The sequence below is a fragment of the Leucoraja erinacea genome, chromosome 19, assembly GCF_028641065.1.
Source record: "Leucoraja erinacea ecotype New England chromosome 19, Leri_hhj_1, whole genome shotgun sequence".
In the NCBI taxonomy this organism is placed as follows: Eukaryota; Metazoa; Chordata; class Chondrichthyes; order Rajiformes; family Rajidae; genus Leucoraja; species Leucoraja erinaceus.
In genome coordinates, this window is record NC_073395.1 from 18490927 (window position 1) to 18510802 (window position 19876).

General features: G+C 51.3%; 1 protein-coding gene across 1 annotated transcript; it reads left to right on the forward strand.

Annotated features, from left to right (window-relative positions):
- The first annotated feature begins 782 nt into the window (after nt 1-782).
- On the forward strand, nt 783-19186 carry LOC129706299 (synaptotagmin-10-like). Its single transcript, XM_055650501.1, has 7 exons — nt 783-1181; nt 6813-7179; nt 11077-11635; nt 14726-14846; nt 15690-15861; nt 17662-17791; nt 18893-19186. Exons 1-7 carry the CDS (start codon nt 1034-1036, stop codon nt 18962-18964), a joined length of 1569 nt encoding a protein of 522 aa, XP_055506476.1. The 5' UTR covers nt 783-1033; the 3' UTR covers nt 18965-19186.
- The last annotated feature ends 690 nt before the right edge of the window (nt 19187-19876 follow it).

The window sequence follows — 19876 nt, forward strand, 5'->3', positions numbered from 1 at the left end:
GGAGCTGATGTGAGGGAGAGCCGCGCCGGGGAAGGGGCAGCAGTGAAGGAGCGCCGCGCCGGGGGAGGGGCAGCAGTGAGGGAGCGCCGCGCCGGGGGAGGAGCAGCAGTGAGGGAGCGCCGCGCTGGGGGAGGGGCAGCAGTGAGGGAGCGCCGCGCCGGGGGAGGCGCAGCAGTGAGGGAGCGCCGCGCTGGGGGAAGTGCGAGCCGAGGGAGCGCCGCGCTGTGGGGAGGAGTTGATGTGAGGGAGCGCCGCGCCGGGGGAGGAGCAGCAGTGAGGGAGCGCCGCGCTGGGGGAGGAGTTGCAGTGAGGGAGCGCCGCGTGGGGGAGGAGGCAGTGAGGCCGCGCCGCGCCGGGGAGGAGCAGCAGTGAGGGAGCGCCGCGCCGGGGAGGAGCAGCAGTGAGGGGAGCGCGCCGCGCTGTGGGGAGGAGTTGATGTGAGGGATCGCCGCGCGCCGGGGGAGGGGCAGTGAGGGAGCGCCGCGCCGGGGGAGGAGCAGCAGTGAGGGAGCGCCGCGCTGGGGGAGGTGCGAGCCGAGGGAGCGCCGCGCTGTGGGGAGGAGCAGCAGTGAGGGGGAGCGCCGCGGGGAGGAGCAGCAGTGAGGGAGCGCCGCGCCGGGGGAGGAGTTGATGTGAGGGAGCGCCGCGCCGGGGAGGAGCAGCAGTGAGGGAGCGCCGCGCCGGGGAGGAGCAGCAGTGAGGGAGCGCCGCGCTGGGGGAAGGGCAGCAGTGAGGGAGCGCCGCGCCGGGGAGGAGCAGCAGTGAGGGAGCGCCGCCTGTGACGCCAGACTCCAGCTCCTTGCTCTGCCGCCATTGGTCCCGGTGGCTCCAAAGCGCAAAGTCCCGATGCCGGGCGAAGGCGCTAGTCAGATGCACACACATGCCCTGAGTGGCGAGGTGCCCCGTGTATCCGGGGCTGGCAGTCGGCAGCCGGGCGTCTAGGAGAGGGTCCGCAGCTTCATGATGACCCCCCTAGGCTAATCGACCCCCCGAGCCGAGCGGACGGAGCGCCCCGGCCGGAGGGAGCGCGGCGATGGGCGGTCACCGGCAGGACGGGGTCAGTCTGTGCGAGAAGGCGCTGCACATTGTCACCGAGCTCTGCTTCCGCGGGCTGGTGGAGCAGAGGAAATGTTACGAGTTCATCTTCAGCGGAGATCGGAGGAGCGGAGTCAGCGGCTCAGGTGAGGGAGAGGGAGGAGTGGGGAGGAGGGAGGGTGAGGGAGAGGGAGTAGAGGAGAATGAGCGTATGATAGAGGGGAGAGAGTGTGTCTGTGAGGGGAGGGAGGGTATGAGAGAGGGGTTGGGATGGTGTGAGGGAAGGAGAGGGAGAGGGAGAGGGAGGGAGAGGAAGGGAAGATGAGAGGGAACAAGCGAAGGGAGGGAGAGAGGGTGAGGGTGGGAATGGGTGAGGTAGGGAGGAGTGTGGATAGGAGAGGCGACGGTGGAGAGGGAGGGCCAGGGAGACCGTGGGACGGGGAGGAGAGAGAGTTGGGGGGGCACTTGTTGCTGAGATCTGTCTCCATCCCCTCATCCCCACATGCCTCCCCTCCAGCCCCAGTCACCCCCCCCCAACCAACCCCTCCCCTCAACTCTCCGCTCCCCAAAGACCCTCCTTCCATTCCCCGACCCCCCCTCCATTCCCAGACCCTCCCCCCCCCCATTTTCCGACCCCCTCCAATTCCCGACCCTCCCATCATTTCCCGACCCCCTCCATTCCCCGACCCCCCCCCCTCCCCCCCCCCTCCCCCACCTCCCCCCCCCCCCCCCCCCCACCCCCCCCCCCCCCCCCCCCCCCCCCCCCCCCCCCACCCCCCCACCCCCCCCCCTTCCCCCCCCCCCCCCCCCCCCCCCCCCCCCCCACCCCCCCCCCTCCACCCCCCCTCCCCCCCCCCCCCCCCCCCCCTCCCGCCCCACACCCGTCTCCCTGAGTGCCTGCTCTGCCAGGATCATTCATTATCAGATTCACTGGAGTAACTCAGACAGTCGATAAACTACAAATCATCACCAGACTTGTTATTCTTTTTTGCGGTCATTTTGTGCAAAGTGTTCATATTGAAGCAAAGCTGCGCACTTTAACAAGACACCGAACACAAGTCAGTGAATCATCGTAAATGTCTCCAAAGTTGGGAACAATTTGCACTGTAACTTCGAGTGCACGGAATGGCCTGCGTGCTTTCCCACTCCACTCTCCCGGGTCAGTCCCGATTCATAACTCTTGTGTGCCGCCGAAAGACACACAAAGCTGGAGTAACTCAGCGGGTCAGATACAGAGCAGGTCCGGATACTTCCTATTTTTGCCCCATTCACCCCATCTCTCTCCACCTAACCTTACCCCCTCTCCCCCCTCCATCCAAACTCACACCATCTCTCCCCACCCCACCCTCCCCATCCCATCCCCTCCTCATCAAACCTACCCCCTCTACGTTCCACCCTGCCCATGTAGGCAAACATACCGTACACCTTCTGTATTACTTGTGTTGTCACTTTCAGGGAGCTACAGACTTTACCCCTCTTAACATTGATGACATTAACTGCAGAGTTTCCTCTTATATTTGACCTCCCAAAATGCCACACCTCACACTCACCCCTGCCTCTCCTCTGCCCATATCTATAACTGATCTGAATCCTTTGACAGTTCCAGTCTGAAGAAGGGTCCTGACCCGAAACGCCACCTAGACACATTCTCCAGAAATGCTGGAGATGCTGCTGCACCCGCTGAGTTTCTCCAGCTTTTCTGTGTAACCTCCAGAAATGCTGCTTGATACGCTTTTGTGTCTTTTTTTTTTGTTGTAAACCTGCACCTGCAGTTGCTTGTGCATCGTTCGACGGCTTGCCTCCCCGTCCACACGTGCGCCAAATCTTGACGAGCAGCTCAATTACTAATTAGCCCATTTACACTCTAATCCACAAATGCCAGAGAGGGGCCGGTACAGATCCACCCTCTGGTCCACACCTTCCACCCGCTTCCCATGGGCTCTGTGGCCAAGGCAGTTTTGGGGAGTAAAAAAAAGGTTGGAAAATAAACTTCCCATAGATGACCAGCCATGATGTAGTCGACCAGCAGTGGAGGCTCCGACCGACTCCTGCCCCTAATTTGATGTTTTCTCTGGGAGCCACGAAGTGCTGAGGTAGTGATGTGTTGCGTGGTCACAGAGCTAGCTATGTGTTGTGTGATCACGTGCAGGGATAAATTAGTTTAACCTGGCACGGGCAATGTGGGCCGAAGGGCCTGTTGCTGTACTGTAATGTTCTGTGCAAGCCATTTAGCCCCTCAAGACTGTGCTGTTGGCTATTGGAACCACAGATCCTCCTTCCCAATGCCACCTCCTCCTGTACACCAGCCTCCCCTCTCTCCCAGCACATTAAAGACCACAGTGGTCCCTGTCCTGGCTGTGACTGGCCCTCAGATTGAAAACCCTCTTTGTCCCCACAGTGCTCTGTGAACACACCACCCTTGCATATTCACGCTCTCGCCCCAACGTTAAATTGCACATCACTGCCGTCTCATCCTGTGTCCAGCCCTCGCCAACCGATCTATTATTCAGCCAGGAGTAATTGAAGGATTATCGGCAAATTCTGGTGGTGCCTGCACTCGCTGGGAACTAAAAAACACAAATATACTCGTTGGGATTGAAATGCTGGGCATGTTTCCGTGACTGTATCCATAACTGTAAAGGGACAGATACAGTGGAGAATCGGATGTGGCACAGTCTTGTTGTAGACAATAGGTTCTGTGGAAGTGATGAAGGTAACAATGACATGATTGGATTGCAGAGTTGGTTACAGCCGTGGTTTATCAGTGTCACATGTACCGAGGCACAGTGAAGAAACATACCCAGGCAGATCACACCGTACATGAGTGCCACAGGTAGAACAAAAGAGAAAATAAACAGAATCTGCATGAGGAACTGCAGGTTCACACCAAACATAGACGCAAAATGCTGGAGTAACTCAGCAGGATATGCAGCACTCTGGAGAGAAGGAATGGGTGATGTTTTAGGTCGAGACCCTTCTTCAAACTTCTTTCCAGAGATGCTGCCCGTCCCGCTGAGTTACTCCAGCGTTTTGCGTCTACCTTCGGGAAATAAACAGAGACCAGGATATCGTGTTACAGCTGCAGAGAAAACGCAGAGATCAAACGAAGTGTAAAGTGAGAGGGGGCAAAGTGCAGGGCAAGTTTTTGTACACAGAGGGTAGTAGGTGCCTCGAACGAGCTGCCGGGGTGATGGTGGAGGCAGGTACGATAGTGGCATTTAAGAGGCTTTTAGATAGGCAGGGACTGGAGGGATATAAATCACGTGCAGGAAGAGAAGTAATGAAAGGCCTGGATAGAGTGGATGAGGAGAGGATGTATCCACTTGTGCGAGAGTCTATGGCTAGAGGGCATGGCCTCAGAATAAAAAGATATACCTTTAGAAAGGGGATACGGGAGAATTTCTTTAGCTAGAGGGTGGTGAATCTGTGGAATTCATTGCCACAGATGGCTGTGAAGGCCAAGTCTTTGGGTATTTTTAAAGTAGAGATGGACAGGTTCTTGATTAGTAAAAGCGTCAAAGATTATCAGGAGAAGGCAGGAGCATGGGGTTGCGAGAGAAAGATAGATCAGCCATGATTTGATGGCAGAGTAGACTCGATGGGCTGAATGGCCTAATTCTGCTCTTATGGCATGAACTTATGAAGTTAATTTAACCCGGCATCAAGTTCGGCACAGACATTGTGTTCCTGTGTTGAACTGTTGTACGCCCATCTATCTATTGCTGTGTGTATGTTAAGGGTAGACAAAACATGCTGGAGAAACTCAGCGGGCGAGGCAGCATCTATGGCGAGAAGGAAGTAGGCGGAGACAGTAGGACATGGGAACAGGGAAGGGGGAGGGGAAGGAGGGAGAAAGCAAGGGCTATCAGAAATTAGAGAAGTGTTGAGGACTGGAGTTCATATCTGTACACAATACTCCAGCTGTGGCTCACTCAGTGGCAATACTAACATCACACGTTCTTCGTGTCAGAGAGTGAACTCGGAGAGTGTGATCTGCAGTTTCAGCCGAACTTCTTTGCACTAGTTTAGCTGGTATGTGGAATTAAATTGTAAGTCCCGGCCCCGGCTGTGTCAGTCATTCTCTTGTTTTTTGGAGATGTATTGTGAATATTGATCACATTGATGGCATTTGTCTAAGTTCAGTAATACTACCGCAGCAGGCCGTGCCTTCTGTAGCCCTTTCTCTTCATGTGTAGGGCAAGTTATGTCAAAGGAGGCAATCACTCATTAAACATGAGTGTTTATTTGGCACGTGTAGCGCCAACAGAATAATAAAAAGCTTCCTCGCTGCAGCTCAGCAGGCTGGTGAACGCGGTGTCACACCCATAGATATATAATAATCAATAACACAATAAAGTGTGTAACACCAGTTAATATAATAAAAAATCAAGTGCGCACAGTTTGTAGAGGCAGCACTGGGGCAATATTGTGGGAGGGGCGATATGGAGGGAGCTCAGCGCAGTGGGAGGGGCGAAGAGGGAGCTCTGCACTATAGGAGGGGCGGTACTTGAGGGAGAGCTACGCTGAGGGAGGGGTAGTGTGGAGGGAGCTCCATACTGTGGGAGGGGACAGGGAGGGAATTCTTCACCATGGGAGGAGAAATCTCCTTCCGTACAACCCCCTGCACCAAACTCTCTTCCCAATCACTGCATATTTTCCACGGAAACCATTGATCAGCTGGTGGCGGTCTCCTCCCCAGAGAGCTGTTCCCTCCGGCAGTGACCAAGCCCTGACACAAGGTTTGTTTTAAGAAAGAACTGCAGATGCTGGAAAATCGAAGGTAGACTAAAATGCTGGAGAAACTCAGCTGGTGAGGCAGCATCTCTGGAGAGAAGGGAATAGGCGATGTTTCCCTCGGGTCGAGACTATTCCTTCTCTCCAGGGATGCTGCCTCACCCACTGAGATTCTCCAGCATTTTTGTCTACCTGCCACAGGGCTTGGTCACTGACCGGGTCACCTTGGTGCTGTGTGAAGGTTACATAGTCTCTGGCCCAACCCCACCCTCACTGAAACCTCGCGAGATGCGTTGGGGCAGTGATGCAACCGTGCATGCCTGCATTGGTGCTGCTCTGTTGTTTAGTGTCACGTGTACCGAGGTACAGTGAAAAGTTTTTGCTGCGTGCTAACCAGTCAGTCGAAAGACTAGACATGATTACAATCAAGCAGTCCGGAGTGTACAGATACAGGATGAAGGGAGTAATGTTTAGTGCAAGATAAAGTCCAGTAAAATCCCATTAAAGATAGTCCGAGTGTCTCCAATGAGGTAGATGGTATCTCGGGCCGCTCTCTAGTTGGTGATGGGGTGGTTCAGTTGCCAGATATCAGCTGGGATGAATCTGGAGGGGTGGGGGTAAATGGGTAAACCGGATGGAACCGCTGCTTGACCACAGCATGGATGGGCTGAATGGCCTCTGCGCCCCCCCCCCCCCCCCCCCCTTTCTCCCAATGGACATGGATGGCCGGTTGGTGGGTGGAAGGTTCCTTATGCCGGAGGTTTTTTGTCAGTTTCCCTACCTGCTTCCACTACCTGCAACCTCCGGCAACCACCTGCAACCTCCGGGAACGGCTCGGAAACCTTGGGTGGAGCGCAAAGTCTCCAGAGGTTTCCGTTCAGGTTTCCTAAGTGGGACAGGGGCTTAACTGTGCTGGTGTGTACTCTGCTGATCTGGACCCGGGAGTGACAGCAAACTCACACTGTTTCTTCTCTCCTCCCTGTCTGTCCACTGTGTTTGTGTCCGTGTGGGTGCCCGACCCGGCCTCTCTGCTTGCCCTGTAGATGTCTCGGTCAGTCTGCTTGCCGTGGTGGTCAGTTTCTGTGCTCTTGCCCTGTTGGTAGTGTCACTGTTTGTGTTTTGGAAGCTTTGCCGACCCTACTGGAGGAACAAAGCTCTGACCTCTGCTGCCAATAACGCCCCCCAGCCCTCGCCCCAACGAAGCCCGCAGCCCGAGGAAGCTCCGGAGAAGAAGGAGGTGCAGGAGGTGATGAAGGATGCGGGGAACTGCACCGTGCTGCTGGCGCCCGCCATGAAGATCAGCCAGACCTCGCCGGACATCCCAGCGGAGGTGCAGGCTGCCCTCAAGGAACACCTGCTGAAGCACACGCGTGTGCAGAGGCAGACCACCGAGCCCACCTCCTCCTCCAGGTCAGTGCTGCTCTGCCCGGCCCTGGCAGGGGGTGATGGGTTGTCAGGGTCACTGCAGAAGAAGGGACCAGCCCACCACCTGTGCTGACACTCAGAGACCACCTAGTGCCAGGCCCTGGGGGTCCCAGTCCGGTGAGGTGGGGGTGTCCCAATGTGGGTGGGAGACTTCCTATTGTGAGTGGGGGATCTGAGCACGTTGATTCCCAGCAGGGGTTTTGTGTGTGTGTGTGGGGGGGGGGGGGGAGGGTCGCAGTCCCTTTACATTGATCTCATTTTATTCTCCCCATATTTCCATTAGCCCCCCCCCCCCCAGATTCTACCCCTCTCTCACACACTTAGGAGCCAATTAATTGACCGACCCACACATTTCCGGGATGTGGGATAGAACTTAGAACAGTGGTTCTTAACCTGTTTGGCCCCCACGACCCCATCAGACATTCTTCGTCAGTACCGTGACCCCCGAAAAAAACATTTGATAAAAAACCCCAGCCTGATTTATTGAAACATGTCTGCCAATACAGTCAATGGGATGGTTGACATTGCTTCACAGCCATCAGGCGATTAAAATGAGGACCAATGCTCGACAGGCAGCACCTCATGTCAGTCAGAGTTACCATGGTTGACAATGCAGCCTCACAGCTTTAGGTTGATGGGGACTGGAACAATAGGGTCAGGGCCCTCTTCGAAAGGACAGGACAATCCTTCACTTTCAGCCAAAACGTGGCGAGCTCTTGTTCCATGAGCTGCGCATCTTCACAAATTCGATAAAATTCAACCTTTGCAGCCACGTCAGTATCGCTGATGGCACCGTCTTCAACGGAAAAGGGTCGGATGATCCACTCATCACGATAGCGATCGTCCAGTCTGGCTTCACTAATTGCCAGAAGGTGGGTTGAGGTCTCCTCGCGGAAGTGGCATTCAGCACCAGGCGTAGCATCCAGTCGTCATCTCAGGGAAGATAGTCGTGTCACCGTCCTGGACTCTTCTCTGGTAAAGGTGAATCTTCCTGAACGCTGCCACTTTGTCAAGAGCCGTGTGTAGCATTGGGAGGTTTGAGGAATTCACCTCGGCGAACAAGAGAGCCAAGTAAGCAACCTTCATCGCGAACAGTTCATCCTGCATCTTTTCATGAAGCTGATTCTCCGTCTCGGTACTCCCTCTCTCCATGAACAGTGCTTTTCCCCCTCGAAGTTGAATCACATGAATTGAGAACTTTACCACGCGAAAGCCAGCGCATCTCTGTGTGGAATATCAAAATTTCTTCACACATCGCTTTGAAGATTCTTAAGTTTGTTGCGTCGGATGTGGGTCGCAATCTTTACCACATCTGAAAGTAGGTATGTTACAAAACCTACCTGAATCATCATTGAGAATCTGTCCCAGCCCCGTGTGCGTGATTTTGGCGCTGTTTAGAGGGGGCGGGTTTAAAACGCGATTTTTACTAGGCTGTTGCAATCGAAAATGTTCAGCCTAGTAAATCATTAACGGAAAATCGCTGAAAGACCCCGTCGCAAAAGATATTATTAGTTTTTATGGCCTTGTTTAATAGTTATAGTAGTTTAAAAACCACTCTCTAAACCCGCGACCACTCGCAGCCCCAGGGTTTTATAAAGCAAACAATTAAAGCCTTAAAACCTTATTTTTACATTAAAAGGGGCTTCTTAAGAACCCTGTATATAAAGTTTTCTATAGCGTGTAGTTCATTTTGGGCTCTTTATATCCCGCAGTGTTTTTCTGGGCATTTGGGGGCACAAATCCAGCGCAATGTGAACGTTCTAAACCAGCGCGTTCACAGGATCCCACTAGAAAGCCGATTTAAATTGACTTTAATTTACAGCAATTGAACACTAAATTCCTTCCATTTGGCCTATAAATTAATGTAAATGAGATTTAAAAATCATGTTTTATTGTGAATATTATTTGGACACTTAGGCTATTTAAAAATGTTAATCATTTATTAAGAAATGGATAGCTGTTTAGATCTAGTAATTGAAGTTTGAAATTAGCTACAATTGGGTAACTAACTAATTATATGCTTTAATTTCAGGTCCTCCAAGTAAGATTATTTTATATTTGTTTCAGAATGGTTCAATCTATGATAACTGAAAATTTCATTCAGTTCTCTTAATTTTTAAGAAGGTTATGGGCTTTTGACTGTCCTCGATCACAGCTTTTTTGTTATGTCCATAGAAAATCAATAGGGAACAAGATGCTAATTTCCGGGTATGAAAATGGCCATAACTTTTTTATTACTTGAGATATGAAAGTGAATTAGGTGTCAAATTAAACTTATTGTTATGCTTTATCTGATGGGATAAATTGCAGACTTGATTTTTTAAATCTCAAAATTTTGTAACATTGCTACTGAAAGCACTTCTCGAAGACCTGGTCTTCGAGAAGTGCTTTCAGATGTGGTGAAAATTGTGACCCACATCCGAGGGGGCGCAACAAACTTAAAAATCTTCAGAGAGTCTTCATCGCTAAAGCATGGTGATGTAGCATGCAGTGGGTGAAGGAGACATGGGGAGCGACATCCTTCACGAAAGCTTTGAAGCCAGATCTGCATCCAACCATGGGAGGTGCCCCACCTGTACACACCCCGACAAGTCAAGTTCCCAGCCAAGCTCATGTTTGATGAGGAAGGCTTCCAGCATTCTGAACACATCGTCTCCCCAAGCGGTAGTGGCCAATGGCTCCGAAAACAGGTGCTCCTCCTTCATGGCTTCTCCGTTGAGATAACGAACGTAGACTAGCAGTTGGGAATGAGGCAACATCTTTTGACTCATCCAGTTGCATCTGTTGACTCATCCAATACACGGGTCTGCTCTTCACAGCGCTCACTACTTGCAGCAGAATATCATTACTCATATCCGAGATTCGACTTTTGACTGAGTCATTCGAAAGGGAAATCTGCCTGAACTTGTTTGACTTAGTTCGCCCAGCACCAACTTTGCTGCTTCAAGAAGACATGGCTTGATAAGCTGTTCACCGATGGTGTGAGGCTTCTTAGTCTGTGCGATTCGATAAGCAATCCGTTATGAAGCTGCTTCATTTTGACGAGCGCAGTGAGCCGTCGAATCGATGTGGGAACCCTTGAGTGCGACTTCTTTTCGTTTGAAATAGTCCACACCCTTCCCCGCCAGGTCGCTGTGTCTAGACTCCAAGTGGATCTTCAGTTTGCTGGGCTTCGTGGTCTCGTGGCTCAAAACCGTGGCACAGATAACACATTGTGGCTTGACCACGGATTTTTGAACAATGCTTGTGAAGCCGAACTTGAGAAATGCTTCACTATACGTGCACTTCTTGGCAGACATGATTCGCCACACACAGTTCATGTGCGTATACGTACGCGCACACACAAACAAAATACTGTGTACCTTTGTTAGGTTCCTAAAAATGGGCTCAACAAATTGATATGTTATTTATGACCCCCCGGAAAAATCCCAAACGACCCCCAGGTTAAGAACCACTGACTTAGAATGTAGAACATGAAAGTTGGAACATGGAACTTAGAACATGGAACTTTAGGACATGGAATGTAATACGGGACATAGAACTTAGAATATGGAATGTGTAGGAAGGAACTGCAGATGCTGGTTTAAACTGAAGATAGACACAAAAACCTGGAGTAACAGGGGGGCTGGCAGTATATCTGAAGAGAAGGAATAGGTGACGTTTTGGGTTGAGACAATTCTTCAGGAATATTGCACTTAGAATATAGAAGAGAGCCAATTAACTGGCCTACTCATTTTTGGGATGTGGGATAGAACATGGGTCTTATAACACGGAACATGAAATGGAGAAGTTTGTCCCAGGTTGAGGTTGTGGCGAACGACACACTCTCTGGGTTGACTGATCCGTGGTATAGGTGTGAAACCTCCTGCCGTCTCTCCGTAGGCATAACTCGTTCCGGAGGCACCTGCCGAGGCAGATGCAGGTGTCGAGCGTGGATTTCAGCATGGACAGCCTGCCGCGGGGAGAGACCACGACCAGCATTGGCCGCATCAAACCCGAGCTCTACAAGCAGAAGTCCGTTGACTCGCAGGACGGAGATAAGGAGGAGGTGCAGACCAGCGGCAAGGTCAACTTTACTCTGAAGTACGACTACGAGAACGCGACTCTGACGGTCACCATTCTCAAATGCTTAGACTTGCTGGCGAAGGACTATTCCGGAACCTCGGATCCCTACGTTAAAATCTACCTCCTGCCGGATCGCAAGAGGAAGTTCCAGACTCGGGTCCACAGGAAGACGCTGAGCCCCATCTTCAACGAGACCTTCCAGTTCCCCGTCTCCATCGACCATTTGAACAACCGCAAGCTGCACTTCAGTGTCTTTGACTTTGACCGCTTCTCCAGACATGACCTGGTGGGAGAGGTGGTCGTGGACAACCTGTTCGAGCTCCTCGAGCTGCCCAAAGATGACACCATCTGGAGGGACATCATTTGCGTCACGTCGGTGAGTATGGGTGGATGTAGTTCCCCCTCCCCTGGTTCCTGACGGGGAATGTGTTAAAGAGTCAATGGGTCAACGGGTCAACGGGCTCGTGGGTAAATGGTTCAGTGGTCCAGTGGTTCTTTATTGTCACATGATCAGTCATGATTGAATGGTAAAACAGGATAGGCCGAATGGCCTAATTCTGCTGCTACTTCTTGTCGTCCCATGTATCTAAGCACAGTGAAATTCCTTCTTTGCATGAGGTTCCGTAAAAACGTACTATACACAGGCACAATCACACTCAAGTACACAAGGGTAGGTATAGGAGATTACACTGAGACAATATACAAGATACGCCCCATATTCAGTGCCATGGATGGGATAAGGTTGGAAGGATATAGGCCAACTGCAGGCAGGTGGGCCCAGTGTGGATGGGGTATCTTGGTCAACATGGACAAGGGCTGTTGCGCTGAAGGGCCTCTTTCTGTGCTGTACGACCGTGTTGCTTTCACATGGTTCCACAGCCTGCTACGTACCCGTTCCTCCCCCCCCCCCCCCCACCCCCCCCCCGCCAGCTCCTGGCTCCCTCATCTTACCTGCCAACATGTTATAGGACCTCATCAGGTGTGGCTTCCAGTGGGGGAGGGAGTGAGACTAAATTGGTGGACGCAATTGCTCTGAGGGGCTGGCATGGACTAGATGGGCTGAATGGTCGGTGCCATAAAGACTCTCTGAAAGTTGGGCTAACTTGCATGTTGGACACAAAATGCTGTAGTAACTCAGCAGGACGGGCAACATGGAGAGAAGAAATGAGCAACGTTTTGTGTCGAGTCCCTTCTTCAGAAGACCCTTCTGGATGATGTGTGAAACATCACCCATTCCTTCTCTCCAGGTATGCTGCCTGTCCCGCTGAGTTACTCCAGCATTGTGTGTCTATCTTTGGTGTAAACCAGTATCTGCAGTTCCTTCCTACACAAGCAGGTTGTTAGTTTCATTAATTCCCCTCATCGATCCCCTGCTGGATGGTCACGCTGAAGATGATGGAACTTGGCGAATCGTGTGTTAATTAACTGACAGCCACGTCCTGACAGTTGTGTTAATATCGACTCCAGAATAATTCCGTCTGCCAGCTGTGTTATAACGGGCCCGTTAACCCTCTATAGACTGGAGTGGAGGGGTGCCCAGCATTCCCTTACAACATGCACTTCATGGGAATATTTTCTTCACTCATCTCTCGGGAACCTGGCCCATGCAGGTATGCCTTAAGTGGTAGAGCCATAGCCTCACAGCGCCAGCGACCCAGGTTCGATCCTGACCTCAGGCGCTGTCTGTGTGGACTTTGTACATTCTCCCTGTGACCGCATGGGTTTCCTCCGGGTGCTTCAGTTTCCACCTATGTCCCAAAGATGTGCTCTGTAAATTCCTTTGCGTATACAGGGAGTGGATGAGAAAGTGGCATAACATTATAAACTAACTAAATCAAGGAGCACTCTCACACACCAAACATTTCTCCTACTCCCCTCTCACATCGGGCAGAAGATACAAAAGTTGAAAGCACGTACCATCAGATTCAGGACCAGCTTCTTCCCCGCTGTTATCAGCCTCTCAGACAGACTTTTCATGCGGTAAGGATATATTCCTAATCTTCCAATCTACCCCGCTGTGCCCCTTGCACTTTTTTTCCTGCACTTTCTCTGTGGCTATTATAGTCAAACAGCATGGAAACTGGCCATTTGACCCAACTTGACTATGTGACCAAAGTGCCCCATCTACGCTAGTCTCACTTGTCTGCGTTTGGCCCATGTCCTCAATGTTCTATGCTCTGCACTCTGTTTACCTATTTTGCGCTATCTATGATGTGATTGACTGGATAGCACACAAAGATTGTCACTGTATCTTGGTACACGTGACGATAATAGAGAATGGCAGTACTGTACTGAAGTTGAGAGTCATGGGCTTATTGTGATCTGAAAAAGGGGCCTGACCCCATTCTTTTTCTCCAGAGATGCTGCCTGACCGGCTGAGTTACTCCAGCATTTTATTGTTATTATAGTTGGATCAAATGACAAGGAAATTTCCTCTGCGATTGGAAGATGTTAGTGCAAAGCTCAGCTCTCCGGAGTTAAGTGGGAATGTGTAACATTCCTCCATCATTGGGACTTGTACCAGGAACGGCCCCAGTAAAACCACAGCCAGGAATATTTCCAATAGAAAGTTGGAGCCAATCTGGTTCGTTTTCCAGAATAAGATCAGGAACCTAGTCTTAGTCACTGAGTCACACAGCACGGAAACAGGCCCTTCGGCCCAACTCATTAATGCTGACCAAGATGCCCCATCCAACCAGGTCCCACTTACCTGTCCAAATGTCGTTCCATGTACCCTCCACCCTCCGAGTAAAAAAACTGCTCCCTCAGATGCTTATTAAATCTTTCCCCTCTCACTTGAAACCTGTTTCCTCTGGCTTTAGACTCTCCCACTAGATGTAATAGCAAACTTTCTGCAATTCTATGTATGTTGTGAATAATTGATGCATTGTCCGAGTCTATGTGCCGGCAACGCTGCAGCAAGCAAGATACATGGAACTGCCGATGCTGTTTATTACACGAAAGGACACAAAGTGCTGGAGTAACTCGGCGGGTCAGGCAGCACCTCTGGAGAACATGGACAGATGACGTTTTGGGTCGAGAGCCTTTTTCAGACTGAATTCTGTAGGAACCTATCCACGGTCATCAAGCTAAACATTTGAGCAACAGGCCCTTCGGCCCAACCCTTTCATGCCTACCAAGTTGCCTGACACAGCTCCTCCCACTTACCTACATTTGGCCCTTATCTTTCAAAACGTTTCCTATCCATGTACCTGTCCATATGTTGTTCTGATATCTTCCTGAACCACCTCTTCTGACACCTTGGCTCACTTTGCACATGCCGACCAAGCTGGTTCACTGAGCAAGTCCCATTTGACACTTATCCCTCCAACCCCGTCCTACCCGCACGACTGTGTAGTTTGAATGACTCCTCCTTCAGTCCTGAATCGCGGATGAGTGTTCTGCCGGAGGGTTTGGACATTGCAGATGCTGAAGGTGTCTCTCTCATTGTCTCCCACATCTACAGGAGAGTGTGGACTTGGGGGAGATCATGTTTTCCCTGTGCTACCTCCCTACGGCGGGACGTATGACTCTCACCGTCATCAAGTGCAGGAACTTGAAGGCCATGGACATCACCGGCTTCTCGGGTAAGGTTCACAGCGAAGTCGAGGTCCTGGCGTCATGAAGGGGGGGGGGGGGGGGGGGGGGGGGGGGGTGCAAATGTCTAGGTGGGGTGGGGCAAGGTGGCAGCAAGACAGGACCTGAGAGGGTCGTCAATGAGTTAACCTGCTGCTAAACACAAAACCCAGCATACAATCCGCAGTCAACTGTTGACCGTTCACTCCTGGATGTGGTCCACCCTGACCAGTCCAACATTTAGTACATTAAACAGTACAGTACCTCACAGGCCCTTCAGCCCACAATGTCTGTGCTAAACATGATGCCAAGACCAACTCTTATCTTCCTTGACCGTCACATAATCCATATCCTTCCATTCCCTGCATATCCACATGGCCCATCTAAAAGACTCTTAAATGCTACTATTCTGTCTGCCACCATCACCATTTCCAGGCACCCACCACCTTCTGGTGACCCAGGTATATATTTTAAACTTTACCCCATTCCACATTCAAACTATGCGTATGGTCTATGACATTTCCAACCTGAGAAAACGGCTCTGACTGCCTACCCTATCTACGCCTCTCATATTGTTTTAAACTTCTATCAGGTCTCCCCGCAACCTCTGGCTTTCCAGAGAAAACAATCCAAGTCTCTCCCTGTCTCTAACACCCTCTGATCCAGGCATAATTTCAGTAAACTTTGTTTATTATGGGTTTCACAGAGTGCTATGTTTACATATCTGTTGTGCTGCTGCAAGTAAGAATTTTATTGTTCCGTATCTGGGCATATGGGAATAAAACTCTCTTGACCGAATTGCTCCAGCACTTTGCGTCTTCTCTTCTGCCGGTAATAAGTCCGTTTGCTTTCAGACCCGTACGTTAAGGTGTCCCTCATCTGCGACGGAAAAAGATTGAAAAAACGGAAAACCACCACAAAGAGGAACACGCTGAACCCTATCTACAACGAGGCCATCATCTTCGACATTCCTCCAGAGAGCATGGAGCAGGTCAGCTTGTTCATCACAGTGATGGACTATGACCGGTGAGCCTTCCTCCCCCCCCCCACCCCCCCCCCCCCCCCCCTTCCAAACAGATTCAGCCCCGGAGCCCGGACCTCTGTGGTTCAGTGTATTGTCACGTGTACTGAGGTACAGTGAAAAGCTTTTGTTGCGTGCCAACCAGTCAGCGGAAAGACAATACATGTTTACAATCTATCTATTTACAGTGTATAGATACAATGCAAGGGAATAACTTTCAAGAGAGAGCTAGATAGGGCTCTTAAAAATAGCAGAGTCAGGGGATATGGGGAGAAGGCATGAACGGGGTACAGATTGGGGATGATCAGCCATGATCACATTGAATGACGGTGCTGGCTCGAAGGGCCAAATGGCCTACTCCTGCATCTATTGTCTATTGTCTATGATAACGTTTAGTGCAAGCTAAAGCTAGCAAAATCCGATCAAGGAGAGACTGAGGGTCGTCAAAGAGGTAGATAGTAGTTCAGCACTGCTCTCTGGTTGTGGTAGTGTTCATGTTCATACGTTATAGGAGCAGAATTAGACCTTTTGGCCCATCAAGTCTACTCTGCCATTCAATCATGGCTGATCTATCTTTCTCTCTCAACCCCATTCTCCAGCCTTTTCCTCATAGCTCCTGATACCCTTACTAATCAAGAATCTGCCGATCTCCGCCTTAAAAGTACCCAATGAAGGCCTTTAGAGCCGTTTGTGGCAATGAATTACACAGATTCACCACCCTCTGGCTAAAGTAACGTTATTTTTGAGAGTTTGATGGTACTTGGTGGAGTTTAAAAGGATAAGGGGTACCTCATTGAAACTCACCGAATAGTGAAAGGCACTGAATAAAAGGCCATAGCCTTAGAAATAAAGGAGATGAGGAGGAATTTCTTTAGTCAGGGGGTGGTGAAAGATCCGCGGCAATCACAGGCAGTGTGTGCAGATCTGGTCGTCCCATTGCAGGACGTGGAGGTTTGGAGAGGGTGCAGAGGAGGTTTACCAGAATGATGCCTGGATTAGGGGCTACTGCCTATCATGAGAGGCTGGGCAGACTTCAATTACTTTCTCTAGACCATCGGGGGCTTAGAGGAGACCTGATAGATGCTAAATTGTGAGATATATGCTGTAGATAGGATAGTCAATCAGAACCTTTTTCCCAGTTGGGAATATCAATGGCTGGACGGCATGGCTTTAAGGTTAGAGGGGCAACGTTTTAAGGAGATGTATGGAGTCATTATTTTACACAGAGGGTGCTGCCAGGGGTGGTGGTGGAGGCAGATCTGATAGTGTTGTTTAAAGGGCTTTTAGTTATGCAGAAAATAGAGGGATATGGATCACGTGCAGGTAGAGGAGATTATGTTAACGTCATCCTGTTCAAAACAAACATTGTATGCGTGTGTGCTTGTGTGGTGCGTGTGTACGTGTGTTTGTGTTGGTATGAATGTGGCGTGTGCCATGCGTTTTTATCTCTAACTGTGCGAGAGTGTGTGCATGCAGTGTTGTATGTTTGAATGATGCCTTTTATCTCTGACTGTGCACGCATGCATTATGCGTGTGTGCCTGTGCGCACGCATGTGTGTTTGCGATGTATGCATTGTGCGGGTGTTTGTGTGTGCGTGGCGTGCTGAAGCGTTTGTGGTGATGCATTGTCTGTGTGTGCATGCATATGTGTATGCGCTGTGCATGTGTGTGCCTATGTGTGCGTGCATTGTATGTGTGTACTATGCCTTCCACCTCTATTTATACACGAGTGTGTGCGTACGTGAGCATGCGTTGTACGTGTGTCCCGTGCACCACTAACCGTGCGTTCCGTCTGCTCCCCACAGCGTTGGCCACAATGAGGTGATCGGTGTGTGTCGTGTTGGGCAGGACGGGGAGGGTCTGGGCCGCGAGCACTGGAACGAGATGCTGGCGTATCCACGGAAGCCCATTGCCCACTGGCACCCACTGGCAGAGGTAACGGCACCGACCCTCACCCCTCGGGTCCATCACACAGACCAGACCCCTACCCCTACACCTCACGCTGCCTCGGGAAAGCCGCCAACATAATCAATGACCACTCACACCCCGGTCATTCCTTCTCCATGCTCCAATCCGGGAAAGGGTACAGAAGCTGGAAAAGCTCACGCCACCAGAATCAGGAACAGCTTCTTCCCCTCTGTTATTTGGCTTAGAACGACCCTTCCATCAGCAAGGGTAGTGTCCGATTTACCTCTGATAGCAGTGGAGAAGAAGCTGTTCCTGAATCTGATGGTATGTGCTTTCAAGCTTCTGTAACCTCTGCCCGACGTGCCTTGATTATGTTGGCTGCTTTCACGAGGCAGCGTGAAGTGTAGATGGAGCCAATGGTGGGGAGTCTAGTCTACGTGATCGACTGAGCCGCATACACAATCCTCTGCTTGTTCTTGCAAGAACATTCGTTCATAAATCTTAGGAGCCGAATTAGACCATTCAGCCCATCGGGTCTACTCTGCCATTCAATCATGGCTGATCTATCTTTCCCTCTCAACCTGATTCTCCTGCCTTCTCCCCATAATCTTTGACCCCCTTACAAATCAAGAATCTGCCCATTTCCTCTTTAAAAATATCCGCTGACATGACCTCCACAGCCTTATGTGGCAATGGATTTCATAGATTCACCACCCTCTGACAAAAGAAATTCCTCATCTCCTTCCTAGTGGTCTGTCCTTTTATTCTGAGGCTGTGCCCCCTGGTTCTAGGCTCTCCCACTAGTGGAACCATCCTCTCCACGTCCACTCTATCCAAACCTTTTACCATTCGACACTAGCTCTGCGGGTCTAGCTGTATGCCGCAGGGCGCTGTCTGCGCTGATTGTTTTTTGAAAATAAAAATAAATGTAATCAATTATTGCAATAATATATACAATACAAAATAACACCAAACAAACTCACCACCATAATACAAAATCACCCAATTATGTAAACAAACATTCTCAAACGTTACACACTTAAACAACGATATCGCCATCATTGTTAAGTATGCATTCCGCCCTATGCTGATTGTTTTGGGGGTAACTCTGCTCTGCTCCTGTTTCAGGCCCCCGGGAGAGCGACCAGCTTCGACAGCCAGGGATCCTGCCCGTCTCCCAAACTGCCGCCCTCACCCTAGGAGAGACGGGCTCGGAGGCGGGGATCACCGGCCCGGAGCACTGGGAGTCGCGGGAGAGGCCGTGACGTCTGGGGCGATCCTAGCGTTGGCAGCGGCAGGTTTGCTGGGGTCACGCGGACCGCCGGTGACTGATCTCAGCTGCTCTCTGCTCGGAGGCTCGGAGGGGTCTTTTCTGGGATTTACCGAGGGAGGGGTCTCTTGCATAGGTCCGTGGAGGGGGTGGGGGGGGGGGGGGGATCACACGTTGTTTTAGGGTGAGTGATTTTCCAATGTGGCGACCCTTAGCTCCACTTTCCTCCATTAAGCAGACACCGGTGGTCGCGGCACTGTCAATGCAGGGACACCGAGGGCAGCAGGTCGTGAGCGGGTGTCCGTGGCCGGTGGTCCCTAGGGGTGGGATGGCGGATACTGGGAGGGAGGATCTGGGATTAGGAGCACAACACGTGACCAGACTTCCTCACGACTTGGCAATAACCGCTCCACCCCACCCCCCCCCCCCCCCCCCCCCCCCCAATACGACTGTTGATGTAAATGTGAATCTCTCCTGCAGGGCTGCTAATGCTGGCAATCACAGAGTCACTGCACGGTCACAGGCCCTTCGGCCCAACTCGCCCATGCCGACCAACATGTCACATCTACACTAGTCCCAGGTGGAGTCACAGCTGAGTGAAAGGTGGGAAGGGATTCATAGCCAGCTCGGCCCAAACACCTTAAACCATGCCCCCACCTGGCCAGCCTGATCCACACCTGGACGTCCAACTCACCTTGCGTGATCCCCTCACCCGTTACCTGTTGGTGACCCTTCACACTAAGTTAGTGGTTTTCAACTGAGTCGTTGACCGTCTGATTCTGTTGGGGTAGGAGACTGACCCTTCGGCCCAACTCAACCAAACTGCCCCATCAAAGCTTGTC